The 23,198-nt window shown below is 38.8% G+C and overlaps 1 protein-coding gene across 7 annotated transcripts in view; it reads left to right on the forward strand.

The window, feature by feature from the left end:
* The window catches only part of UBR2 (ubiquitin protein ligase E3 component n-recognin 2), a 113,538-nt gene that overhangs the window by 85,173 nt on the left and 5,167 nt on the right, over window positions 1–23,198 (forward strand). For 6 of the 7 annotated variants that reach the window (XM_007120313.4, XM_007120312.4, XM_007120314.4 and 3 more), the window contains 11 exons: window positions 1,923–2,071; window positions 2,484–2,539; window positions 6,276–6,372; window positions 6,630–6,697; window positions 7,935–8,070; window positions 8,601–8,691; window positions 9,639–9,769; window positions 18,131–18,239; window positions 20,520–20,576; window positions 20,894–20,971; window positions 21,716–21,886. In XM_007120313.4, coding sequence (XP_007120375.1) covers window positions 1,923–2,071; window positions 2,484–2,539; window positions 6,276–6,372; window positions 6,630–6,697; window positions 7,935–8,070; window positions 8,601–8,691; window positions 9,639–9,769; window positions 18,131–18,239; window positions 20,520–20,576; window positions 20,894–20,971; window positions 21,716–21,886 — 1,143 coding nt within the window. The remainder of the gene's footprint in view (window positions 1–1,922; window positions 2,072–2,483; window positions 2,540–6,275; window positions 6,373–6,629; window positions 6,698–7,934; window positions 8,071–8,600; window positions 8,692–9,638; window positions 9,770–18,130; window positions 18,240–20,519; window positions 20,577–20,893; window positions 20,972–21,715; window positions 21,887–23,198) is intronic. The other variant, XM_028479129.2, reaches the window with a different exon arrangement.

The raw sequence follows: 23,198 nt of genomic DNA on the forward strand, positions 1-23,198 counted from the left end.
TTTTTTTCATATACTTGGTTTTCTATGTATATAATACTTTTTTTTTCCCTAAACGTTGCAACAGACCTGTCAGATGCCTAGCAGTAGCTGTCAGTGTTCAGATTCATCAGATGATCTTCCTTCCTGGAGCCCTCCTCCCACAGCCTTTGCCCTCCCATGCCAATCAGGACAGGGCACAGCTGTCACCCTGAGACTTCCCCTAGCCCTGCTCCTCTTGTTTGCTGGATCTTGTATCCTCTCTCTCTTTTTTTTTTGGCCGCACCTGTGGCATGTAGGATTTTAGTTCCCTGACCAGTGATTGAACCCACACCCCCTGCTTTGGGAGTGCAGAATCTTAACCACTGGACCACTGGGGAAGTCCTCTCCTCCCTTTCTTAATTTACTCCCTCATGTTGCATCTCTCAGCAGATTCCTAAGAAAAGGTGCCTGGGTGTTAAATTTTCCCTGTCTGAAAATACATTTATTGTATCCATATGCTTGATGTATGGTTTGGGTATAGAATTATAGGTTAGAAGTAACTTTACATCTAGATTTTGAAGGCAGTGTTTACTAACTTCTAGTACCCACTGAGAAATTAACACCATTCTGATTCCTGTTCCTTTGTAACTTTATTACTTCTGGGAACTGTTGTGATTGTCTCATTAATTCCCAATGTTCTGAAATTTCTCTGTGATATTCCTTGATATGTGAGTCTTTCTTCATTCATTTCACCACGTTTTCAACAGGCTCTTTGAAGAGTCATATCCTTTAGTTTGGGGAATGTTTTATTTTGTTCCTTAGATAATTTTCTCCTCTTGGTTTTTCCATTCTTTGAGGTAGTCCTACTGTTAGTTCATTCTTGGTCCTCTTGGATTGATCCCCTTATTTATTTATTTATTTATTTATTTATTTCCTTCCTTCCTCCCTCCCTCCCTTGCTTTCTGTAGGTGTGTATGTAGGTATGTATGTATGGCTGCATTGGGTCTTCATTGCTGCACATGGGCTTTCTCTAGTTGCGGCGAGCAGGGGCTATTCTTCGTTGCGGTGTGCGGGCTTCTCATTGTGGTGGTTTCTCTTGTTCTGGAGCACAGGCTTTAGGCCCATGGGCTTCAGTAGTTGTGGCACGCAGGCTTAGTAGTTGTGGCTCATGGGCTCTAGAGCGCAGGCTCAGTATTTGTGGCGCACAGGCAACTAAGCTCCACGGCATGTGGGATCTTCCCAGACCAAGGATTGAACCTGTGTCCCCTGCGGGGCACAGGCTCCGGACGCGCAGGCTCAGCGGCCATGGCTCACGGGCCCAGCCGCTCCGCGGCATGTGGGATCTTCCCGGACCGGGGCACGAACCCGTGTCCCCTGCATCGGCAGGCGGATTCTCAACCACTGCGCCACCAGGGAAGCCCCCGATTCTTTTCTTAAATGTTTATTGGTCCTTGGGTGACTTCAAGAACAAGGCACTAAGAAGCACACTGGATACCTGGTGGGCAGGTTGGAGCTTGCTGACCTATGAGCCTCACAATGAGGTGATCAGGCTCCCGCCAGTCTTTCACTTGGGACCCCCAAATGTCAATGTGTATAAACGGCTTTTCCTGAGAATTCTTCACTGGAGAAACTAAAATCTATGGCAGTGTGTACACACTGCTGATGTTCTTGAGATGGGGAAGAGGTCCAGGATCCCATAGTTCAGTGTGTAGACCTTCATCCTAATACCTTGTTTTCAGGCCTGTGCCTCACTGCTGCCAACCCAAGTAGAGCATAACCCCTCTCAGGCAGGGACCGTTTGCATGTCTTTCATTCCCCCTTTTCATACAACTATCTTTAGGTAGTTTCAGTGGTTCAATTCCAACATAGAAAATAGCTGTTAAGAAAATAGCTGTTAAGAAACTGAGCCCTTTGATTTATGTGAGCACATTGTTTTCAGCTAATCCTGTACATGTTCACTTCAGGAATCCTTACTCTGAAAGCATAAAAGAAATGCTAAAAACATTTGGAACTGCTACTTATAAGGTGGGACTAAAGGTTCATCCCAATGAAGAGGATCCCCGTGTCCCCATAATGTGCTGGGGTAGTTGTGCGTACACCATCCAAAGCATAGGTAAGAGATTCAGAGTTGTGTCTTGAAATCTCAAGCATACATTGACATGAGTTGTGTATAGAATACTGTATTTAAACAGAGATGTTTAAAGTGGGCAACAATATCAAATAACATAAAGACTTTGAAGCAGGAAATGTAGTGTGCTGACAAAATATTAGATTGACAGTTTATAAATTAACCACAGCAACAGAGTACTCATTTTAGTGGTGGTTATAGCTTCTTGTCAGTTAAGGGAATGTTTCCTCACTTTTACTTCTTATCCAAAGTTAATTCTTGTGAAATGACTTAAAGATTTCAAAACCTGACAATATTGTGCTTTCGGGAGAAAGAATTTTGTTTTACTTTTTTTTTAAACTTGTAATAAAATGTACAAAACGTAAAATTTACCATCTTTACCATTTTTAATCCTCAGAAAGAATTTTAAGTGATGAAGATAAACCATTGTTCAGTCCTTTGCCTTGCAGACTGGTAAGTTATCACTTTACTCAATTCATGGAATGGTGGAGTAGAAATTAGATTGTTCTGCTTTTTTTAATCCAAAAAACCTGAAATGGTTATTTAAGCATAGGTTCACTCCTTTTGAGGTAAAACCCATTTTCTGTAACAATACTGAAGACGTAATGTTTATAATTTAATTTTTCATTATTTTTCTTTTCAATAGACTTCATCTCTTTTGGTTAAACATGTGAAAAAATGGGGGGAAGACTAAAAACAAAGTGCTTGTTCTTGAATGTTTAGTGCCGTAGTTGGAAATAGAGATCAGAACATACCCTCTACCACATTTGACTACCCATTATAAGCAACATGTAAATAAGTACAAATTAATGTCAAAACAGTACATTTAATGCCTAGAAAAGGGAAGGAATATACAATTAAAGCTTGCTAATTTTTACAATGTAGCTAGTGTCAGCTTCTTCTACTACTTACCATTCAAACTTATAATCATAAAAGTGCATGTAATTTTATTCACGTAGAATCACCTGGGGAGCTTTTAAAAGTGCCTAGGCCCTACTATGGGTCAGTTAAATCAGAGTCTCTGGAGATAGGCCCTAGGCATTAATATTTTTTCAAAAGCTTCCCCTCCCCCTCCCCCTCCCCCCGAGGCCAGGATTGAGAACCACTGATGTAAGAGCCCTAACTCTTTGGAGTTTTTTAAAAATACAGATACCTGGTCACTTTGACTTATTAAATTGGAATATCTAGGAGTAGACCCTGGTATTAAAACTGCCCTGAATTGTATCTTTGTGATAAATCAGCAGAATAGTAGTTCCCTGTATTCTTAACTCTGTATTCTTAACTGTGATATATGATGGATTGGGAAATGACTATCAATGTTGACTGTGACATTCTTTTGCTACAGTAAATAAGAGTTGATAAGTATGCTGATATTGAAAAGGCAATCACAAATGTATAGAATATAGTTTACTTTGTCTGGTTTTTAAGGCAGCTCTTACACATTTTCTTGATTCTGTGTACTTCACTCTACCTCTTTGGCACACTGTCGGCTCTTCATCTGTTTTTCTGCTAATATGATTTTGTGTAATCTGTTTATATTGATTGTTAAAGCAACCTTGCATTCCTGAAATAATCCCAACTTGGTCATGTAGAGTATCCTTTTTATATATGATTATATTTGATTTGCCTTTTTTTTTTTTTTTTTTTTGCGGTACGCGGGCCTCTCACCACCGCGGAGCACCAGGCTGCGGACGCGCAGGCCCAGGGGCCATGGCCCACGGGCCCAGCCGCTCCGCGGCACGCGGGATCCCCCCCGGACCGGGGCATGAACCCGTGTCCCCTGCATCGGCAGGTGGACCCCCAACCAGTGCGCCACCAGGGAAGCCCCTTGATTTGCTAATATTTTATCTAAGTTTTTTTTCTACGTTCATAAGAGAAATTTAATTTTTTAAAGTATATAGCCATTAGGGATGAACTCATTCTATTTTTTTGACTTCCGCTTTTCAAATTTACATACCTCTCCACTGACCTTTCCCTCCTATATCAGAGGATAAGAGACCTCCGGGTAAAGTGGCTTATCTTTCCATCTATTGTTTGGAATCAGTTATCCCTTCATCTGGCTCTTTCACTCCTGGCACTTGCCCTGTTCACAAGTGTACTCCATTATTCCTCTTACTCTTGCCCTCAATATTATCTTCTATCACCCTAGTTTTTTCATTCCTTTTTATGACCAAGCAAGCCATTTTAAAGCATATTTCACTTATTTCACCGTGCAATGAAAAATGTTTAAATACAGATAAATAGCACCTACAGTTTTTAATCTCACTTCACATCCTAAGAGAAATTTTATACACAGCGAAACGTCTTTAAACAGTAATGTATGCTGTGGCTCCAATTTCTTGTTAACTCTTCACTTCTCAACTTCCTGCAGTTTGGCTTCACCACCACCACCCCTCGCCAACACTTTCTCACTTTTCGGAAACACCTCTTGCCACGTTCACCAAATGATCTCATTATCATTGTGAGTGGGCATTTTTCAGCCCTTATTTGACATTCTATTTACTTAATTCTGATAACTACTTCTTTCTGAAACTCGTTTTCTCTCTTGATTTCTGTGACATTCCTGGTTTTCTCCCTACCTTTCTGGCGGCTCCTTCTCAGTCTGCTTTCCCTCCTTTGTGCTATAAATGTTATTTTAAACGCCCAGAGTTTGGCCCATGACTCAATCATCTGATACTCTACCCTGGTCAGCCCCATCTATGTCTCTGATTCCAGTTATATCCAAATGATTCCCACCTGTTTATCTCTAAACCAGATGTATTATCTCAGTGCCTGTTGCATTTTTTCACCTGGATCTCCTAAAGATACCTCAAACTGAACAATCCAAATTAATTTTTCTTCCTATATTTAGAGTCTTAGTTAATGTCACCACTGTCCATCCAGATGACCAAGCCTTAGTTAATGTCACCACTGTCCATCCAGATGACCAAGCCAGAAACTTGCAAGTCCTTTTGGATGCATCATTTGGTCTGGATGTTCATATCCAATTGATCAGCAGAGTTTGTTGAATTTCTCTCCTGCATATTTGTCCTAGTTCTTCCATTTCTTCTTCTACTGATTTGGTTCAGCCCCTATATCTTTTCTTGCCTAGATTATTGTAACCGTCTTTACCCTGAATCTCACTCTCTCCTAATATATTATCAGAGAGGTTCTCTAAAAAGTAACCCTGATCATATCTCTTAAATGTTACTTCTCCATTATCACTCACCTCCTGCCAATCCCCACATCCATGGGGCAGGATTGCAGAATCATTACTGGTCCCCAATTGCTAGTCCCAGGCTTTTGCCTCTGCTCGAGTGCCCTAAGCAGATGATTCCTCTTTAAGAAGTTCTTCAAGCTTTGCCTTCCCTGGGAAATTTCTGAGCCATGAAGTGGGCTATACCTCATCTGTGATACTGCCTCCTTTAGCTGTCCCCTCCCCCCTTTTCTTTTCCTTCCCACCCTCAAGGCTGTGAGCTCCTTGAGAGCAGGGGGTGGGGGAGTGAGTTTTCATTTTGAGATCTTCAAAACCAAGACTAGCGTATGGTAGGTCCTTAATATCTATTGAACCAAACAACATTACAAAAAAATTTAGAAAATAGAGAATTAAGCAGGAAGAAAAAACTTAATCAGTCACCCATCTGTCTTTTTCATTAGTATGTTTATACTTTATTATAATAGATATTTACATGTAGTTTTGTTTCTACTCTATTCTTCACTTTACATTAAGAGTTTTCTCATTGTTCCTACATAGTCTCCATAACAGTTTTTGATGTTTACAGACACCCTGATTTGTATAACCATCTTCTTGCACGCAGCTTCCCCAGTATTTGAAGTGTTTCCCACATTTTAGAGTATTTATTTACACTAAATATAAAGAAATACTGCATCACATTCCTGGGAGTCTCTTTTGTTTGCTGTCTGTCTTGACACATGTGTCCTTCTTAACTTTTCCACAGAGAACTAGCAGCATGGTAACAGGACATAGCCTTGTTTTATTCAGCATACAATTAGATATTTTCCATTCCATGCATTCCATGTTAGAGACATGCCATTAAAGATGTCATAGATTCAGTTCCATACCATCTAGAGGTTTCATTGTGCATCCAGCTTTACTTCAACTAACTGTGCTTTGAACTAACATTCCTGAAAGAGGAGAACTACTTCATGTGCTGGCTTCTTTGTTAATTTTGTCGTCTCTTTATTTCAGGATGACTGTCTTAGGTCACTAACAAGATTTGCTGCAGCACATTGGACAGTGGCATCACTTTCAGTGGTACAAGGACACTTTTGTAAACTTTTTGCGTGTGAGTATTAATACATGTACCATATATGTTATGATAATTTCTCATCTTCTGTAATTTTGTTTCTAGTGGTGAAACTTCCCTCCATTTTGAAAGAAATATTTTGGTAATACTGTTTGTCTTATATACAAGTTCTAGCTCATGAATTCATATATAGCTTGCAAAAAATAAATTTAAACTAGATTATATGCATTTTTAAAATAATTTAATAGTTACGGTGACATATAATATGTGCTTATGTATTTTTCTTTAAACATTAGCATTGGTGCCTGGTGACAACCACGGAGACCTTCCATGCATATTAGATATCGACATGTTTCATTTATTGGTGGGTATCTTGTAATTTGTGTTTGAAATTTTTATCATATTATATAGCTTTATCTTATACTTGATGAGTAATGCAGAGGCAGACAAGAGGAATTATCACCTATTATTCTTACTACTTCTGAGTATAATTCTTTTCTGAAGATCCTCAAAAAGAAAGTGTTAAGGAATCCAGTTGAGAGACTTGACCTGGGTGTCTAATCCAGTCTGTCTTACTTTTGCCTTGTGGCTGAGGTCAGTAATGTAACTTCTCTATGCTTTTCACTATAGAGAAATAACACTAGTAATGTAAGGGCTGCTGCCAACCCATACGCTGCTTCGGGGCAGATACAGCCCTCTGGTAACACTACTTAGCAACAGTCTCTTTGTGTGATTTAGGGAAAGTCATGTCTTCTGAACAAGTGTGGGTGGTGCCAGGTCAGCACTGGCCAGGCAGTGGGTGGCTGAAGTTCAGCCCCACCTCAACCAGCTCCCCTTACTCAGGACACTGAGTGTACCGCCACGCACAGCAGCCCCAAGTGCTGCCCCCTTAATCTCTTTGGGCATCATATTCTGTGCCTGTAAATTGGTTAATACCTACCTGATACAATTGTGTCAAAACTTAATGGGATAATCAATGTAAAGAGCTTAGAGCAATGTGTCCCTAGTAAATGTCAGCCATTGTTATTGTTCCCATTGCTCCTCTGAAAACCACCACCACTGATACCACCATACAGGCAGCAGGAGGCTAACAAGGGAGCTAGCATTTATTGTGTACCTGACTGCTTTCACATTCATCTTCATTTAGTCCTTACATCCTTATTACTGAGGTAATTAAAAACACGTATATTATCGCCAGCTTACCAACAGGGAAACTGAGACTCAAAGGAATTGTCTAAAAGGTTCATAAGAGGATCTCGGATTCTTACCTAGATCTTTGTGGGTCCAAAACTCATGCTTTTTCCATTGCTCACTACCTAGAAAGATTTCAAGTTTTATTTTTGTTATTATTAACAATAAACTATATATAGGGGAATCACTGGAAAAATGAAATTATAATGCCCATCAAATGAAATAATAACGCTCTAAATAATTTTCTTTAGTCAATCCTAGTGGAATTTCTAACATGTGTACCCTTTAAGAACAAAGATTTCTTAAGGGGAGGGACTGAGCTCACAAAGAGATGCACATTAAGAAAATGGAAACGTGTTCAGCTGTGAAAGGAAAGGTGCTCTATCTGACCTTCTGTATTTGGTATCCAGGTGGGCTTGGTGCTTGCCTTCCCGGCATTGCAGTGTCAAGATTTTTCAGGGATCAGCCTTGGCACTGGGGACCTTCACATTTTCCATCTGGTTACTATGGCACACATCATACAGATCTTACTTACCTCATGTACAGGTAACTCCTTTTTGTCAGATTCTTGAAGGAAATACTGGAGTTTTTTCAGTTTAAAAAAAAAGTATTAAAGGAAAAGGTGCTTGGATGAGAGTAATATATAAACTATAATTAGGCTACTTGTAGTAGTAATTAGTGTAAAATAAACAGTAAAATCCTGTTTATCCTCATGTGAAAATTTTTGAAACAATTTCCCTTCTGTTAAAGACCTTAGTGATGTGAATGTTTTACTTATTTTTTTATTTCATAAGTTTAGTAATATTTGAGTACCACAGACTGTATATTTAGCAGATTTTACTCACCGCTTGCTGCCTGGCACCCTGAGGCACTTTGGCTTCCTCTCCCTAAGAGGCTCCTTGTTAGGATGGAGATCAATACTGTGTTTCGACCTGAGGGATTAAAGTTCTGTGTGTTTTGTGAGAGTATTTTCATATTACATGTGAGTGTATGAATATGTTTGAGTGTTTAAATGGTGTGGTCATCAATCCACTTAGTAGGCAAATACAGAGTACTAATATTGCCTTATCTTTCAGAAGAGAGTGGCATGGATCAAGAAAATGCTTCTGGGGAAGAAGAATTAGCAGTTCTTGCTTTGTATAAAACACTTCACCAGTATACAGGAAGGTGAGGTCGTACTCTTTACATGATAGGCAATTCCCCAAATATTAGGAGGTGGTAGTATGAAAAACGAATTCATTTGTTAAATAAGGGAAATTGCTGTGGGCTCAGTAGTTGCAGCTCACGGGCTCTAGGGCATGTGGGCTTCAGTAGTTGTGGTGTGCCAGCTCAGTAGTTGTGGCTCGCAGGCTCTAGAGCACAGGCTCAGTAGCTGTGGCGCATGGGCTTAGTTGCTCCACGGCATGTGGGATCTTCCCAGACCAGGGCTTGAACCCGTCTCCCCTGCATTGGCAGGCAGATTCTTAACCACTGCGCCACCAGATAAGTCCCTTCACTTGGCTTTCTAACAGTATATGTCAAGAACCATACTGTTTGTTCTTTGACTAAGTTATCCCATTTCTGAGAATCCACACTAGCAAAATAATCCAACATATAGAAAAACCTATAGACATAAAGATGTACACTGGTATTATTTATATTAGCAAAGAATTTAAAACAATCTAAGAGTTTGCTTACAGGGAAGTAATTTAGTGTAGGTTATGATTGATGTTATCCAGAATATTAAAATTCCAATAAAATTATGGTTTATGATCTGAAAATCATGTTAATTTTAAATTTTATATGTTACGGGTACAACTATGTAAGACAGATTAGTATGAAAATAGTTTTCCAAAGTAATACCTGCTGATATAAGGTTATAGAATAGTGGATAGTTTTTTTATTTTCCAAATTTTCTCTTTATATAGCTGTATAACATTTATAAATTTTAATAACAGCATTGGAGGGTATATCACCAATTATACCTGACATCCTGTAATAGTTAGGGCTACCCATACCTTTTAAGCCAACGTGCTATCAATTCCAATTAGTAGTTGTCTGTTTTCACACTGTGCTATAACTAGAATGACCATTTTTTAATTACATTTCCCAGTTATCATTTTTCTCTTTCACAGTGCCTTGAAAGAAATGCACTCTGGTTGGCATCTGTTGAGGAATGTCAGAGCTGGAATCATGCCTTTCCTGAGGTGTTCTGCTTTGTTTTTCCATTACTTAAATGGAGTTCCTTCCCCACCTGAAATTCAAGGTAATTTCTAATTTCTTTCAAAATGTAGGAAATGTATGTAGTCTTTCACTCCAGCAAGTTAAGAATTAAAGTGCATTGCATATGGGAACATATGTATATGTATAACTGATTCACTTTGTTGTAAAGGAGAAACTAACACACTATTGTAAAACAGTTATACTCCAATAAAGATGTTTAAAAAAAAAATAATAAAGTGCATTGCAAAAATGAAAACTTATTAAAAGTTTAGGTCATAGCTAATTGACTATGGTGATGTACAGATTATAGAATTAGATGCATATTTATGTAAATATCTGATTTTATTTGGATGTCAGTAAATGTACTGATTTTGTACATGTACAAAAACGTACTTGTTGGGCTTCCCTGGTGGCGCAGTGGTTGCGCGTCCGCCTGCCGATGCAGGGGAACCGGGTTCACGCCCCGGTCTGGGAGGATCCCACATGCCACAGAGCGGCTGGGCCCGTGAGCCATGGCCGCTGAGGCATACCACAAAAAAAAAAAAAAAAAAAGTACTTGTTTTGCTTTCAGATGTTAAAATTGTTCAGTTGTGTATTATTCATAAACTGGATTCTTCAGATTTTAAAAAATGAAAAGTGACAAATTCAGGTGTGGTTTTTTGTTGCTTTTTTTTTTTTTTAACTTTTGATTTTATATTGGAATATAGACGATTAACAATGTTGTGATAGTTTCAGGTGCACAACAAAGCAACTCAGCCACACATACACATGTATCCAAACTCCCCTCCCATCTAGGCTGCCGCATAACATTGAGCAGGGTTCCCTGTGCTATACAGTAGGTCCTTGTTGGTTATCTATTTTAATTATGGCAGTATGTACATACATGTCGATCCCAAACTCCCTGACTATCCCTTACCTCCACCCTTCCCCCCTGGTAACCGTAAGTTTGTTCTCTAAGTCTGGGAGCCTGTTTCTGTTTTGTAAATAAGTTCCTTAGTATCATTTCTTTTTAGTTTCCACATATAAGAGATATCATATGATATTTCTCTTTCTCTGACTGACTTCACTCAGTATGGCAATCTCTAGGTCCATCCATGTTGCTACAAATGTCATTATTTCATTCTTTTTAATGGCTGAGCAATATTCTATTGTATATATGTACCACATTTGCTTTATCCATTCCTCTGTCAATGGACATTTAGGTTGCTTCCATGTCTTGGCTATCGTAAACAGTGCTGCAATGAACATTGGGGTGCGTGTATCCTTTCGGACCATGTTCTTCTCTGGATATATGCCCAGGAGTGGGATTGCAGGGTCAAATGGTAGCTCTATTTTTAGTTTTTTAAGGAGCCTTCATACTGTTCTCCATAGTGGCTGTACCAATTTACATTCCCACCGACAGTGTAGGAGGGTTCCCTTTTCTCCACACTCTCCAGCATTTATTGTTCGTGGATTTTTTGATGATAGCCATTTTGACTGGTGTGAGGTGATATCTCATTGTACTTTTGATTTGCATTTCTCTAATGATTAGCGATGTTGAACATCTTCTCATCTGTCTTCTTTGGAGAAATGTCTATATAGGTCTTCTGCCCATTTTTTGATTGGGTTGTTAGTTTTGATGATATTAAGCCTCATGAGGTGTTGGTAAATTTTGGAGACTAATCCCTTGTCGGTCGCATCATTTGCAAATATTTTCTCCCAATCTGTGAGTATTTAGGTTGCTTCCATGTCTTGGCTATCGTAAACAGTGCTGCAATGAACATTGGGGTGCGTGTATCCTTTCGGACCATGTTCTTCTCTGGATATATGCCCAGGAGTGGGATTGCAGGGTCAAATGGTAGCTCTATTTTTAGTTTTTTAAGGAGCCTTCATACTGTTCTCCATAGTGGCTGTACCAATTTACATTCCCACCGACAGTGTAGGAGGGTTCCCTTTTCTCCACACTCTCCAGCATTTATTGTTCGTGGATTTTTTGATGATAGCCATTTTGACTGGTGTGAGGTGATATCTCATTGTACTTTTGATTTGCATTTCTCTAATGATTAGCGATGTTGAACATCTTCTCATCTGTCTTCTTTGGAGAAATGTCTATATAGGTCTTCTGCCCATTTTTTGATTGGGTTGTTAGTTTTGATGATATTAAGCCTCATGAGGTGTTGGTAAATTTTGGAGACTAATCCCTTGTCGGTCGCATCATTTGCAAATATTTTCTCCCAATCTGTGAGTTGTCTTTTCGTTTTGTTTATGGTTTCCTTTGCTGTGCAAAAGCTTTTGAGTTTAATTAGGTCCCATTTGTTTATTTTTGTTTTTATTTCCATTATTATGGGAGACAGATCGAAAAGGATATTGCTGCAATTTATGTCAGAGAGTGTTCAGCCTATGTTTTCCTCTCGGGGTTTTATAGTATCTCTTCTCACATTTAGGTCTTTAATCCATTTTGAGCTTATTTTTGTGTATGGTGTTAAAGAACCATCTAATTTCATTTTTTTACATGTAGCTGACCAGTTTTCCCAGCACCATTTGTTGAAGAGACTAGACTGTCTTTCCACCGTTGTGTGGTCGTGCCTCCTTTGTCGTAGATTAATTGACCATAGGTGTGTGGGTTTATTTCTGGGCTTTCTATCCTTTTACATTGATCTATATATCTATTTTTGTGCCAGTACCCTACTGTTTTGATGACTATAGTATCAGGTAGTAGTATAGTATAGGTAGTAGTATTCTATCTGTACTACTATAGATAGTATAGTCTGAAGTCAGGGAGCCTGATTCCTCCAGCTCCGTTTTTCTTTCTCAAGATTGCTTTGGCTATTCGGGGTCTTTTGTGTCTCCATACAAATTTTAAGATTTTTTGTTCTAATTCTGTGAAAAATGCCATTGGTAATTTTATAGAGATTCCATTGAATCCATAGATTGCCTTGGGTAGTATAAGTCATTTTGACAATATTGATTCTTCCAATCCACAAACATGGTATATCTTTCAATCTGTTTGTGTCTTCTTCGATTTCTTTCATCAGTGTCTTATAGTTTTCGAGTACAGATCTTTCATCTCCTTAGGTAGGTTTATTCCTAGGTATTTCATTCCTTTTGATGCAGTGGTAAATGGGATTGTTTCTTGAATTTTTTTCTGATCTTTCATAGTTAGTGTATAGAAATGCAACAGATTTCTGTGTATTAATTTTGTAATATGCAACTTTACCAAATTCATTGATGAGCTCTAGTAGTTTTCTGGTGGCACCTTTAGGATTTTCTATGTATATAGTATCATGTCATCTGCAAACAGTTACAGTTTTACTTCTTCTTTTCCAATTTGGATTCCTTTTATTTCTTTTTCTTCTCTGATTGCCATAGGTAGGACTTCCAAAATTATGTTGAATAAAAGTGGTGAGAGTGGACATCCTTGTCTTGTTCCTAATCTTAGAGGAAATGCTTTCAGCTTTTCACCGTTGAGTATGATGTTAGCTATAGGTTTGTTGTACATGGCCTTTATTATGTTGAGGTATATTCCCTCTGTGCCCACTTTCTGGAGAGCTTTTATCATAAATGGGTGCTGAATGTTGTCAAAAGCTTTTTCTGCATCTTTTGAGATGATCAGATGGTTTTTATTCTTCAATTTGTTGATGTGGTATATCACACTGATTGATTTTCAGACACTGAAAAATCCTGGTATCCCTGGGATAAATCCCACTTGATCATGGTGTATGATCCTTTTAATGTATTGTTGGATTCGGATTGCTAGTATTTTGTTGAGACTCTTTGTGTCTATGTTCGTCGGTAATATTGGCCTCTAACTTTCTTTCTTTTTTTTTTCTTTTTTTTTTTTAATATTTATTTATTTGGTTGTGCCAGGTCTTAGTTGCAGCAGGCGGGCTCCTTAGTTGCAACTCACCAGCTCCTTATTTGCAGCATACGGGCTTCTTAGTTGTGGCATGCAAACTCTCAGTTGCAACATGCACGTGGGATCTAGTTCCCTGACCAGGGATCAAACCCAGGCCCCCTGCATTGGGAGCACAGAGTCTTAACCACTCCACCACCAGGGAAGTCCCAGCATGTAATTTTCTTTTTTTGTGTGGTATCTTTGTCTGGTTTTGGTATCAGGGTGATGGTGGCCTCATAGAATGAGTTTGGGAGTTTTCCTTCCTCTGCAATTTTTTGGAACAGTTTCAGAAGGATAGGTGTTAGCTCTTCTCTAAATGTTTGATAGAATTCGCCTGTGAAGTCATCAGGTCCTGGACTTCTGTTTGTCAGAAGATTTTTAATCACAGCTTCAATTTCAGTGCTTGTGGTTGGTCTGTTTATATTTTCTGTTTCTTACTGGTTCAGTCTTGGGAGACTGTACCTTTCTAAGAATTTGTCCATTTCTTCCAGGTTGTCCATTTTATTGGCATATAGCCGCGTGTAGTGTCTTATGATCCTTTGTATTTCTGTGGTGTCTGTTATAACTTCTCCTTTTTCATTTCAGATGTTATTGATTTGAGTCCTCTCCATTTTTTTCTTGATGAGTCTGGCTAAAGGTTTATCAGTTTTTTTTAGCTTTTCAGAGAACCAGCTTTTAGTTTCATTGATCTTTGCTCTCAGTGCCTTTGTCAGGGATCAAACCCAGGCCCCCTGCATTGGGAGCACAGAGTCTTAACCACTCCACCACCAGGGAAGTCCCAGCATGTAATTTTCTTTTTTTGTGTGGTATCTTTGTCTGGTTTTGGTATCAGGGTGATGGTGGCCTCATAGAATGAGTTTGGGAGTTTTCCTTCCTCTGCAATTTTTTGGAACAGTTTCAGAAGGATAGGTGTTAGCTCTTCTCTAAATGTTTGATAGAATTCGCCTGTGAAGTCATCAGGTCCTGGACTTCTGTTTGTCAGAAGATTTTTAATCACAGCTTCAATTTCAGTGCTTGTGGTTGGTCTGTTTATATTTTCTGTTTCTTACTGGTTCAGTCTTGGGAGACTGTACCTTTCTAAGAATTTGTCCATTTCTTCCAGGTTGTCCATTTTATTGGCATATAGCCGCCTCTTACAACTGCTTTTGCTGCATCCCATAGGTTTTGGATCATTGTGCTTTCATTTGTCTCTAGGTATTTTTTGATTTCCCCTTTTATTTCTTCAGTGATCCATTGGTTGTTCAGTAGCATATTGTTTAGCCTCCATGTGTTTGTGTTTTTTGTAGTTTTTTTCTTATAGTTTATTTTTAATCTCATAGCATTGTTATCGGAAGATGCTTGATATGATTTCAGTTTTCTTAAATTTACCGAGGCTCTCCTTGTGGCCTAGCATGTGGTCAAACCTGGAGAATGTTCTGTGTGCACTTGAGAAGAAAGGGTATTCTGCTGCTTTTGGATGAAATGCTCTATAAATATCAGTTAAGTCCATCTGGTCTAATGTGTCATTTAAGGCCTGTGCTTCTTTATTGATTTTCTGTCTGGATGATCTGTCCATTGATGAAAATGAGGTGTTAAAGTCTCCCAGTATTATTGTGTTACTGTCGATCTCTACCTTTATGCCTGTTAGTATTTGCCTTATATACTGAGGTGCTCCTATGTTGGGTGCATATATATTTACAGTTGTTATATCTTCTTCTTGGATTGATCCCTTGATCATTGTGTAGTGTCCTTCTTTGTCTCTTATAACAGTCTTTATTTTAAAGTTTATTTTGTCTGATATAAGTATTGCTACTCCAGCTTTCTTCTGATTTCCATTTGCATGGAATACCTTCTTCCATCTCACTTTCAGTCTGTATAGGTCCCTAGGTCTGAGGTGGGTCTCCTGGACACAGCATATATATGGGTCTTATTTTTGTATCCACTCAGCCAGTCTGTGTCTTTTGATTGGTGCATTTAATCCATTTACATGTAAGGTAATTATCAATATGTGTATTCCTATTGCCATTTTCTTAATTGTTTTGGGTTTGTTTTTGTAGGTCTTTTTTCTTCCCTTCTTCTTTTGTTCTCTTCTCTTGTGTTTTGATAACCATCTTTAGTGTTGTGTTTGGGTTCCTTTTTCTTTTTTGTATGTGTATCTATCATAGGTTTTGGTTTTGCTGTTCCTATGCATTTTTTTGTTGTTGTTGTTGTTTTTACTTATTTATTTTCAGCTGCATTGGGTCTTCGTTGCTGCGTGCAGGCTTTCTCTAGTTGCGGCAAGCGGGGGCTACTCTTCATTGCAGTGTGCAGGCTTCTCATTGTGGTGGCTTCTCTTGTTGCAGAATACGGGCTCTAGGCGTGCAGGCTTCAGTAGTTGTGGCACATTGGCTCAGTAGTTGTGGCTCACGGGCTCTAGAACACAGGCTCAGTAGTTGTGGCGTACAGGCTTAGTTGCTCCACAGTATGTGGGATCTTCCCGGACCGGGGCACGAACCCATGTCCTCTGCATTGGCAGGCAGATTCTTAACCACTGCACCACCAGGGAAGCCCTCCCATGCAAGTTTTTTTTTTTGATGTGGACCTTTTTTTTTTTTTTTTTTTTTTTTTGCGGTACATGGGCCTCTCACTGTTGTGGCCTCTCCCGTTGTGGAGCGCAGGCTCAGCGGCCATGGCTCACAGGACTAGCCGCTCCGTGGCATGTGGGATCTTCCCGGACCGGGGCACGAACCCATGTCCCCTGCATCGGCAGGCAGACTCTCAATCACTGTGCCACCAGGGAAGCCCTCCCATGCAGTTTTGATACAGCAATCTATGTATGTACAAGGTTTTTTATTTTTTAAGTTGCTAGTCCCTTTCCCACTTAGAGGAGTTCCTTTAGCATTTGTTGCAAAGCTGGTCTGGTAGTGCTGAATTCTCTTAGCTTTTGCTTGTCTGTAAAGCTTTTGATTTCTTTGTCAAATCTGAATGAGATCCTTGCTGGGTAAAGTATTCTTGGTTGTAGTTTCTTCCCTTACATCACTTTAAATATGTTGTGCCACTCCCTCTGGCTTTCAGAGTTTCTGCTGAGAAATCAGCTGATAACTTTATGGGAGTTCCCTTGTATGTTATTTGTTGTATTTCCCTTGTTGATTTTTTTCTTTGTCTTTAAGTTTTGTCAGTTTGATTACTGTGTGTCTCGGTGTGCTCCTCCTTGGGTTTATCCTGCCTGGGACTCTCTGCACTTCCTGGACTTCGTTGACTGTTTCCTTTCCTATGTTAGGGAAGTTTTCAGCTATTATCTCTTCAAATATTTTCTTGGGTCCTTTCTCTTCTCCTTCTGGGACCCCTATAATGAAAATGTTGGTGCATTTAATGTTGTCCCAGAGGTCTCTTAGGCTGTCTTCATTTCTTTTCATTCTTTTTTCTTTATTCTGTTCTGCGGCAGTGATTTCCACCGTTCTGTCTTTCAGGTCACTTATCCGGTCTTCTGCCTCAGTTATTCTGCTGTTGATTCCTTCTAGTGTATTTTTCATTTTAATTATTGTATTGTTCATCTCTGTTTGTTTGTTCTTTAGTTCTTCTAGGTCTTTGTTAAACATTTCTTACATCTTCTCAATCTTTGCCTCCATTCTTTTTCCAAGATCTTGGGTCATCTTCACTATCATTATTCTGAATTCTTTTTCTGGAAGGTTGCCTGTCTCCACTTCATTTAGTTGTTCTTCTGGGGTTTTTATCTTGTTCCTTCATCTGCGACATAATCCTCTGCCTTTTCATTTTGTCTAACTTTGTGATTGTGGTTTTCGTTCTGCAAGCTGTAGTATTGTAATTCTTCTTGCTTCTGCTGTCTGCCCCCTCTCAAGTACTTTTTAATGTGAAACGTGTCCTTGAAGTTCACAATAGCCATAATTACACAGAAATCTGATTTTAATGTAGGAATTAATTTGCTATTTCACAGTTGTTTTTTGTGTTTTGTTTCAATTCATTTCATAAAAGTAGTGTAAAGTTAGACTTAAAGTTTACTGTACCTCATAGTGCCTGGCACAAATCATGGGGTGCCTGCATGTTATGCTGCTCTCTAAAAGTTTGTTGAATAGCATCTCCATTTAGCTAGTTGTCCAGGCACCATTGAGAGAATAATTTACCCTTCCTAATCATTTTCAGTGATGATTAAGTTAGTGTTTAAATCCATCTCTCAGTGATAAAATCATCTTATGTCTCTGACTGCTTTATATTTTCCAGAGCTACCCATATGTTATTTTTGTCATTTAATGTTCACAAATAACCCCATGAAGTATATCACACAGGTACCCCATTTTGCAGATGGTAAAACTGAAACATCAAGAAATTGTGACCAGTTTGGTAAAGGAGTTGCCTGACTCCACTTTCAGTTATGTCATTTTCTGTGGATCCCTTCCATGTGCCATCTTATTTACTTCCTGCAGGTTATGTACCTAGCAAAATTGAACTCTTTCATCTCGTACCTTTTTTGTTTTAAGCTCTGCTGTTGCTTACTCTCCTATAGGATCTACTCTTAGTTGTTATATGCAAAACTGTTTTCTTCTCTATTTGCAGCTTCTGGAACAAGCCATTTTGAACATTTATGTAACTATCTTTCCCTGCCAAACAACTTCATTTGCCTTTTTCAAGAAAATAAGGAGATAATGAAGTTACTGATTGAAAGGTAACGATTATACACTTTTCTTCTTTATATTGGAATATATATATATATATGGAAACAAACTTCAGTTTATCACATATTTTACAAAATTCTCAGATAGCCTGGCAGAATTCAATCCATGTGATTCAAAGTATAATTATTAGGCCTTCTTAGTTAAGGATTTACCTTTATGGTAAGATTTTTGCCAGGCCTACTGAATAGCATAAGCAGATTTGCCTGGAAGGAGAGTAGTGGTGGAAATGTTTATTTCCTTATATTAACTTACTTGTTAAGTACTATGTTCTGTAGATTTTTGAAACTGAAAGAAACCTTAAGGGTTTTCTAGTCTAATAGATAGACTAGATAAACCTTAAGGGTTATCTAGTCTAATCCTCACTTTATTTTTATTTTTTTATTTTATTTTATTTTATTTTATTGATTGATTGCTGCTTTGGGTCTTCATTGCTGTGTGCAGGCTCTCTCTAGATGCGGTGAGCGAGGGCTACTCTTCATTGCAGTGCATGGGCTTCTCATTGTGGTGGCTTCTCTTGTTGCAGAGCACAGGCTCTAGGTGCGCGGGCTTCAGTAGTTGTGGCACAAGGGCTTCAGTAGTTGTGGCCCACAGGCTCTAGAGCGCAGGCTCAGTAGTTATGGTACACGGGCTTAGTTGCTCCATGGCATGTGGGATCTTCCCGGACCAGGGCTCGAACCTGTGTCACCTGCATTGGCAGGCGGATTCTTAACCACTGCGCCACCAGGGATGCCCTGTCCTCACTTTATATTCGAGAAAACTGAAGTCTAGAGAAATTGACCCATTAATCATGTCAAGTTAGTGACTAAGTTAAGAATAAAATTTGGCTGATCTCCCCACAGAATGGGAGAAAATATTTGCAAATCATATATCTGATAAGGGAGTAATAGCCAGAATATATATATCTAGATTTCCCACATTTCAGCAACAAAAAAGCAAACAACCCATTATAAAATGAGCAAAGGACTTCTCCAAAGAAGATGTACAATATACAAATGGTCAATAAGCACATGAAAAAAATACTGAACATCACTAGTCATCAGGGAAATGCAAATAAAAATCACAGTGAGATACCACTTCATACCCATTAGAACTGCTGTAATGAAAAAGGCAGACATTAATAACACATGTTGGTGAGGATGTCAAGAAACTGGAATCCATGTACACTGTCGGTAGGAATAGAAAATGGTACAGCTGCTCTGGAAAACAGTATCGTGATTCCTCAAAAAGTTAAACAGAATTACTCTATGATCCAGTAGTTTCACTTCTAGGTGTATATTGCAAAAGAATTGAAAGCAGGAACTCATAGAATTTTGTACACACATGTTCATAGCAGCATTATTCACAATAGCCAAGAGGTGGAAGCAACCCAAATGTCCATAAACCAATGAATGGATAAACAAAATGTGTTATATACATTCAGTGGAGTATTGTTCAGCCTTAAAAAGGTAGGAAATTCTGACACATGCTACAATGTGGATGAAACTTGAAGGCAGGCTAAGTGAAATAAGCCAGTCACAAAAGAACAAACATTACGTTTCTATTTATATGAGGTACCTAGAATAGTGAAATTCATAGAGACAGAAAATAGAATGGTGGTTGCCAGGGGCTGGGGGTTGGGGGAGGAATGGGTTAGTGTTTAACAAGCACAGAATTTCATTTGAGAAAGCTGAAAAAGTTCTGGAGACGGAGGTGGTGATGATTGCCCAACACCGTCAATATACTTAATGCCACAGAACTATACACTTAAAAGTGGTTAAAATAGTAAATTTTATGTTCTGTGTATTTTACCACAATTAAAAAATTTTTATTTTATATGAGTGTTCTAGCTCTAGATTATAAGAGCTTCTCATTGATTCAGACTGTTTTGGTTTTGGTTTTGGTTTGGTTTTTTTGGCCACAGTGCGTGGCTTGTGGGATCTTAGTTCCCTGACCAGGGATTGAACCTGTGCCCTTGGCAATGAGAGCACAGAATCCTAACCATTGGACCACCAGGGAATTCCCCAGACTGGTTTTTCAGAGTGTCCAATTAGTGGGGATAATAGCAAATTTTAATATGTTAAGCATTGTTGCTTTTAGAAAATCAAAGGTCATATTCTTCTGATTTTAAAATATGGTAGGCAAAATATGTGGTATTCCTCTAAGCTTCTTATGAAGAGATAAATATAATAAGCCAAGAAGACTGTTTCTCTCTTACTGGATTTAGAGAAGAAAATTTTTTAGTTCTAGCCCTTCAAAAGTAAAAATTTTTTTTTTCTCCATTTACATTAAAGTTGGTGTCATAACATTGAAGTTAAGAGATACCTGGAAGGTGAAAGAGACGCTATAAGGTAAGCTGAAGATTGTCAAAGACTTGGTTGGAGGCAAGAAGTATGAAGGAAGCAGGATATAAGTGTACAGTACAGCCTATTGTCCTGATAATTCATCCTGAGTTCTTCAAGTAAAAATGTGAACCCTAAGGCCCTATGTTATTTAAGCGTGCATTTTAAAGTTCTTACTGTGGCTTTTTGCTGCTGTGGTAGTGCCCAGTCACTCAGATTCAGTCTTCATTTATTTTGACTAAGTTAAGAGTTTCCCTGTCAATTGTTACAATATGTCCTCATATTAACTGGGTTTTTTGTGTGGTTTTTGTTTTGTTTTGTTTTAGCTATCCAAGAGAATCTAACAAATTAATAGACCTTCCAGAGGATTACAGCAGCCTCATTAATCAAGCATCTAATTTCTCGTAAGTTTTTATATTCGCTTATTGAGCACTTCCTACCACTAGAAACGCTCACTTCTCTACACAGAATTTGAAGGATTTTGTCATTGTTCTCTTTTGTTTGGGTAGGGAAATCATAACATCAGTAGTACCACCTAACTTGTACTACCAAACTTGTAAAAAGCATGATTCCATGTTTCAGAATAAGATATGAGAAAGGGGGTGATGAGGGACAAGGTTGATTCATTAGAGGTTATCTAAACAATTTGTACTTTAAATAACACATTAACCTCAAACGGTTATATTCCTAAGCAGTTATTATTATTTTGCATATATTATTATTATTTTAAGCTTTAGAATAGCATTGTACATTATCCTGTAGCTTTTTTCACTCAGCATTGTTTGTAAGATTTATTTATACATTTGACATATTATTTTTAATTCATCAGTTTTCACTATTGTGTAGTACTTCATTATATGACAGTAGCAGTAATTTTTTTTTAAATTTTTTAATTTACATATTTTTTTCCTCCTATTGATAATTTTATTTCTCTTTTCTCTACTTGTTGATTGAGTGTTTCCAGTACATGGTGTTGGTGTATATGTGAGATGTTACCTATTCTAGAAATAAATTTGCCTTGTCCATAGTCTGTATGCATCTTCAGCTCTACTTGATATTGCAGAATTTTTTTCCAGGGCAGTTTTACCACCCTTAGCTCTTTAGCCAGTCTTTTAGAGCCTTGACTTGTGCTTTTTTATTTCATGGAGGTGCCCCAAATCAGGTGGTGACAAGAGCAGAGCCCCAACTCTGTGCCTTGTATGTGGAACTCTGCTGTGCTCCCAGAGCTACTGCTGTCAGACGGAGTTGGAAGGGGAGGACGTGGGAGCTTGCACTGCCCACACCTACTCCTGTGGTTCTGGGGTGGGCATCTTCCTGAGGTAAGGCCCTGGAAGGAGCTTTCTAGCTTTGGATCTGCCACAGTAGACATCTGTTGAGGGGTGAAACAAGAAACTACTACATTGCAGAGATTTGAAGCCACTCTTTTATTCATTTGAGGGAAATGGGGAGCCTTGTCTCCACACATCTCATATTTAGTTCATGCTAACTCTGCTGTTCTTTCGTTATCATTTCCATCCCCATGACAATTCTTTTCTTTCTTTGTGCCTCATTCTAATGTGAAACTTCTAGCTATGTTTGGTTTTCTACCCAAGCACAGTCAGAATTACTCCTTTTGTTGTATCCTCATGGTTGGATTCATACATATCACAGGCTGATGTATGTAGTTGTGCACATTCAACAACATACAGCAAATACTTATCAGTGACTCTGTAATGGATATTGAGAATGCAGTAGTCAACAAAGCATATGAAAATATCTGCCTTCATGGAGCTCAGTTTCTAGTGAGGGAGATAGAAAATAAAATAAGAATTTAGAAAACAGTCCATGCAGAAGAGAAAAAATAAACTAGGGAGGGGAATATGAAATGGTGGCTAGAGAGTTGAATTTTAGATAGGGAACCAGGGAAGGTTCCCTGGGAAGGTGACTTGAATAAAAACCTAAAGAAGTGGGGAGAACATTCTAGGCAGGGAGCAGCAAGTACAGAATTGCTGGGGAGTGTGCTTGCCGTGTTCAAGAAAGAGCAAGGACAAAATTCATCAAACTGTCCTGTAAAAATGGACAGGTTTTTAAAAAAAAATTATCCCTCAATAAAATTTATTAAAAAAAAAAAAAGGAATTCCCTGGCAGTCCAGTGGTTAGGACTCTGTGCTTTCACTGCTGAGGGTGCAGGTTAAATCCCTGGTCGGGGAACTAAGATCCCACAAGCCGCACGGCATGGCCAAAAAATAAAGAAAGAAAAATTTAAAAAGAAAAGAAACAGCAAGGAGGCTGCTGCTACTGCAGTAGTGAGCACAAGGGGGAGAGTCGTGGGCCTGGTGTGTCCTAGCGAGGTCTCTGAGTGAGATGGAAGCCATTGCAGGGTCTGACGGAGAGAAGTGACCTGAGTTTGAGCTCCTCTGGGGCATAGATTATATCCACATCTTAGTCATCTTAGTACCCCCCAGTGCCTGACAATTTCTTGTATATGATAGGTTCTCAATAAATGTTGAGATGAGCTGAATTGTTAACACCAGAAAAAGTTAAGCAAACCTCTCAAAGGGATCAGGAGACACATTTTTTTTAAAAACCCTTAGGAGAGGGCTTCCCTGGTGGCACAGTGGTTGAGAGTCCGCCTGCCGATGCAGGGGACAC

Source organism: Physeter macrocephalus, chromosome 18 (assembly GCF_002837175.3).
Source record: "Physeter macrocephalus isolate SW-GA chromosome 18, ASM283717v5, whole genome shotgun sequence".
NCBI classification, from domain to species: Eukaryota; Metazoa; Chordata; class Mammalia; order Artiodactyla; family Physeteridae; genus Physeter; species Physeter macrocephalus.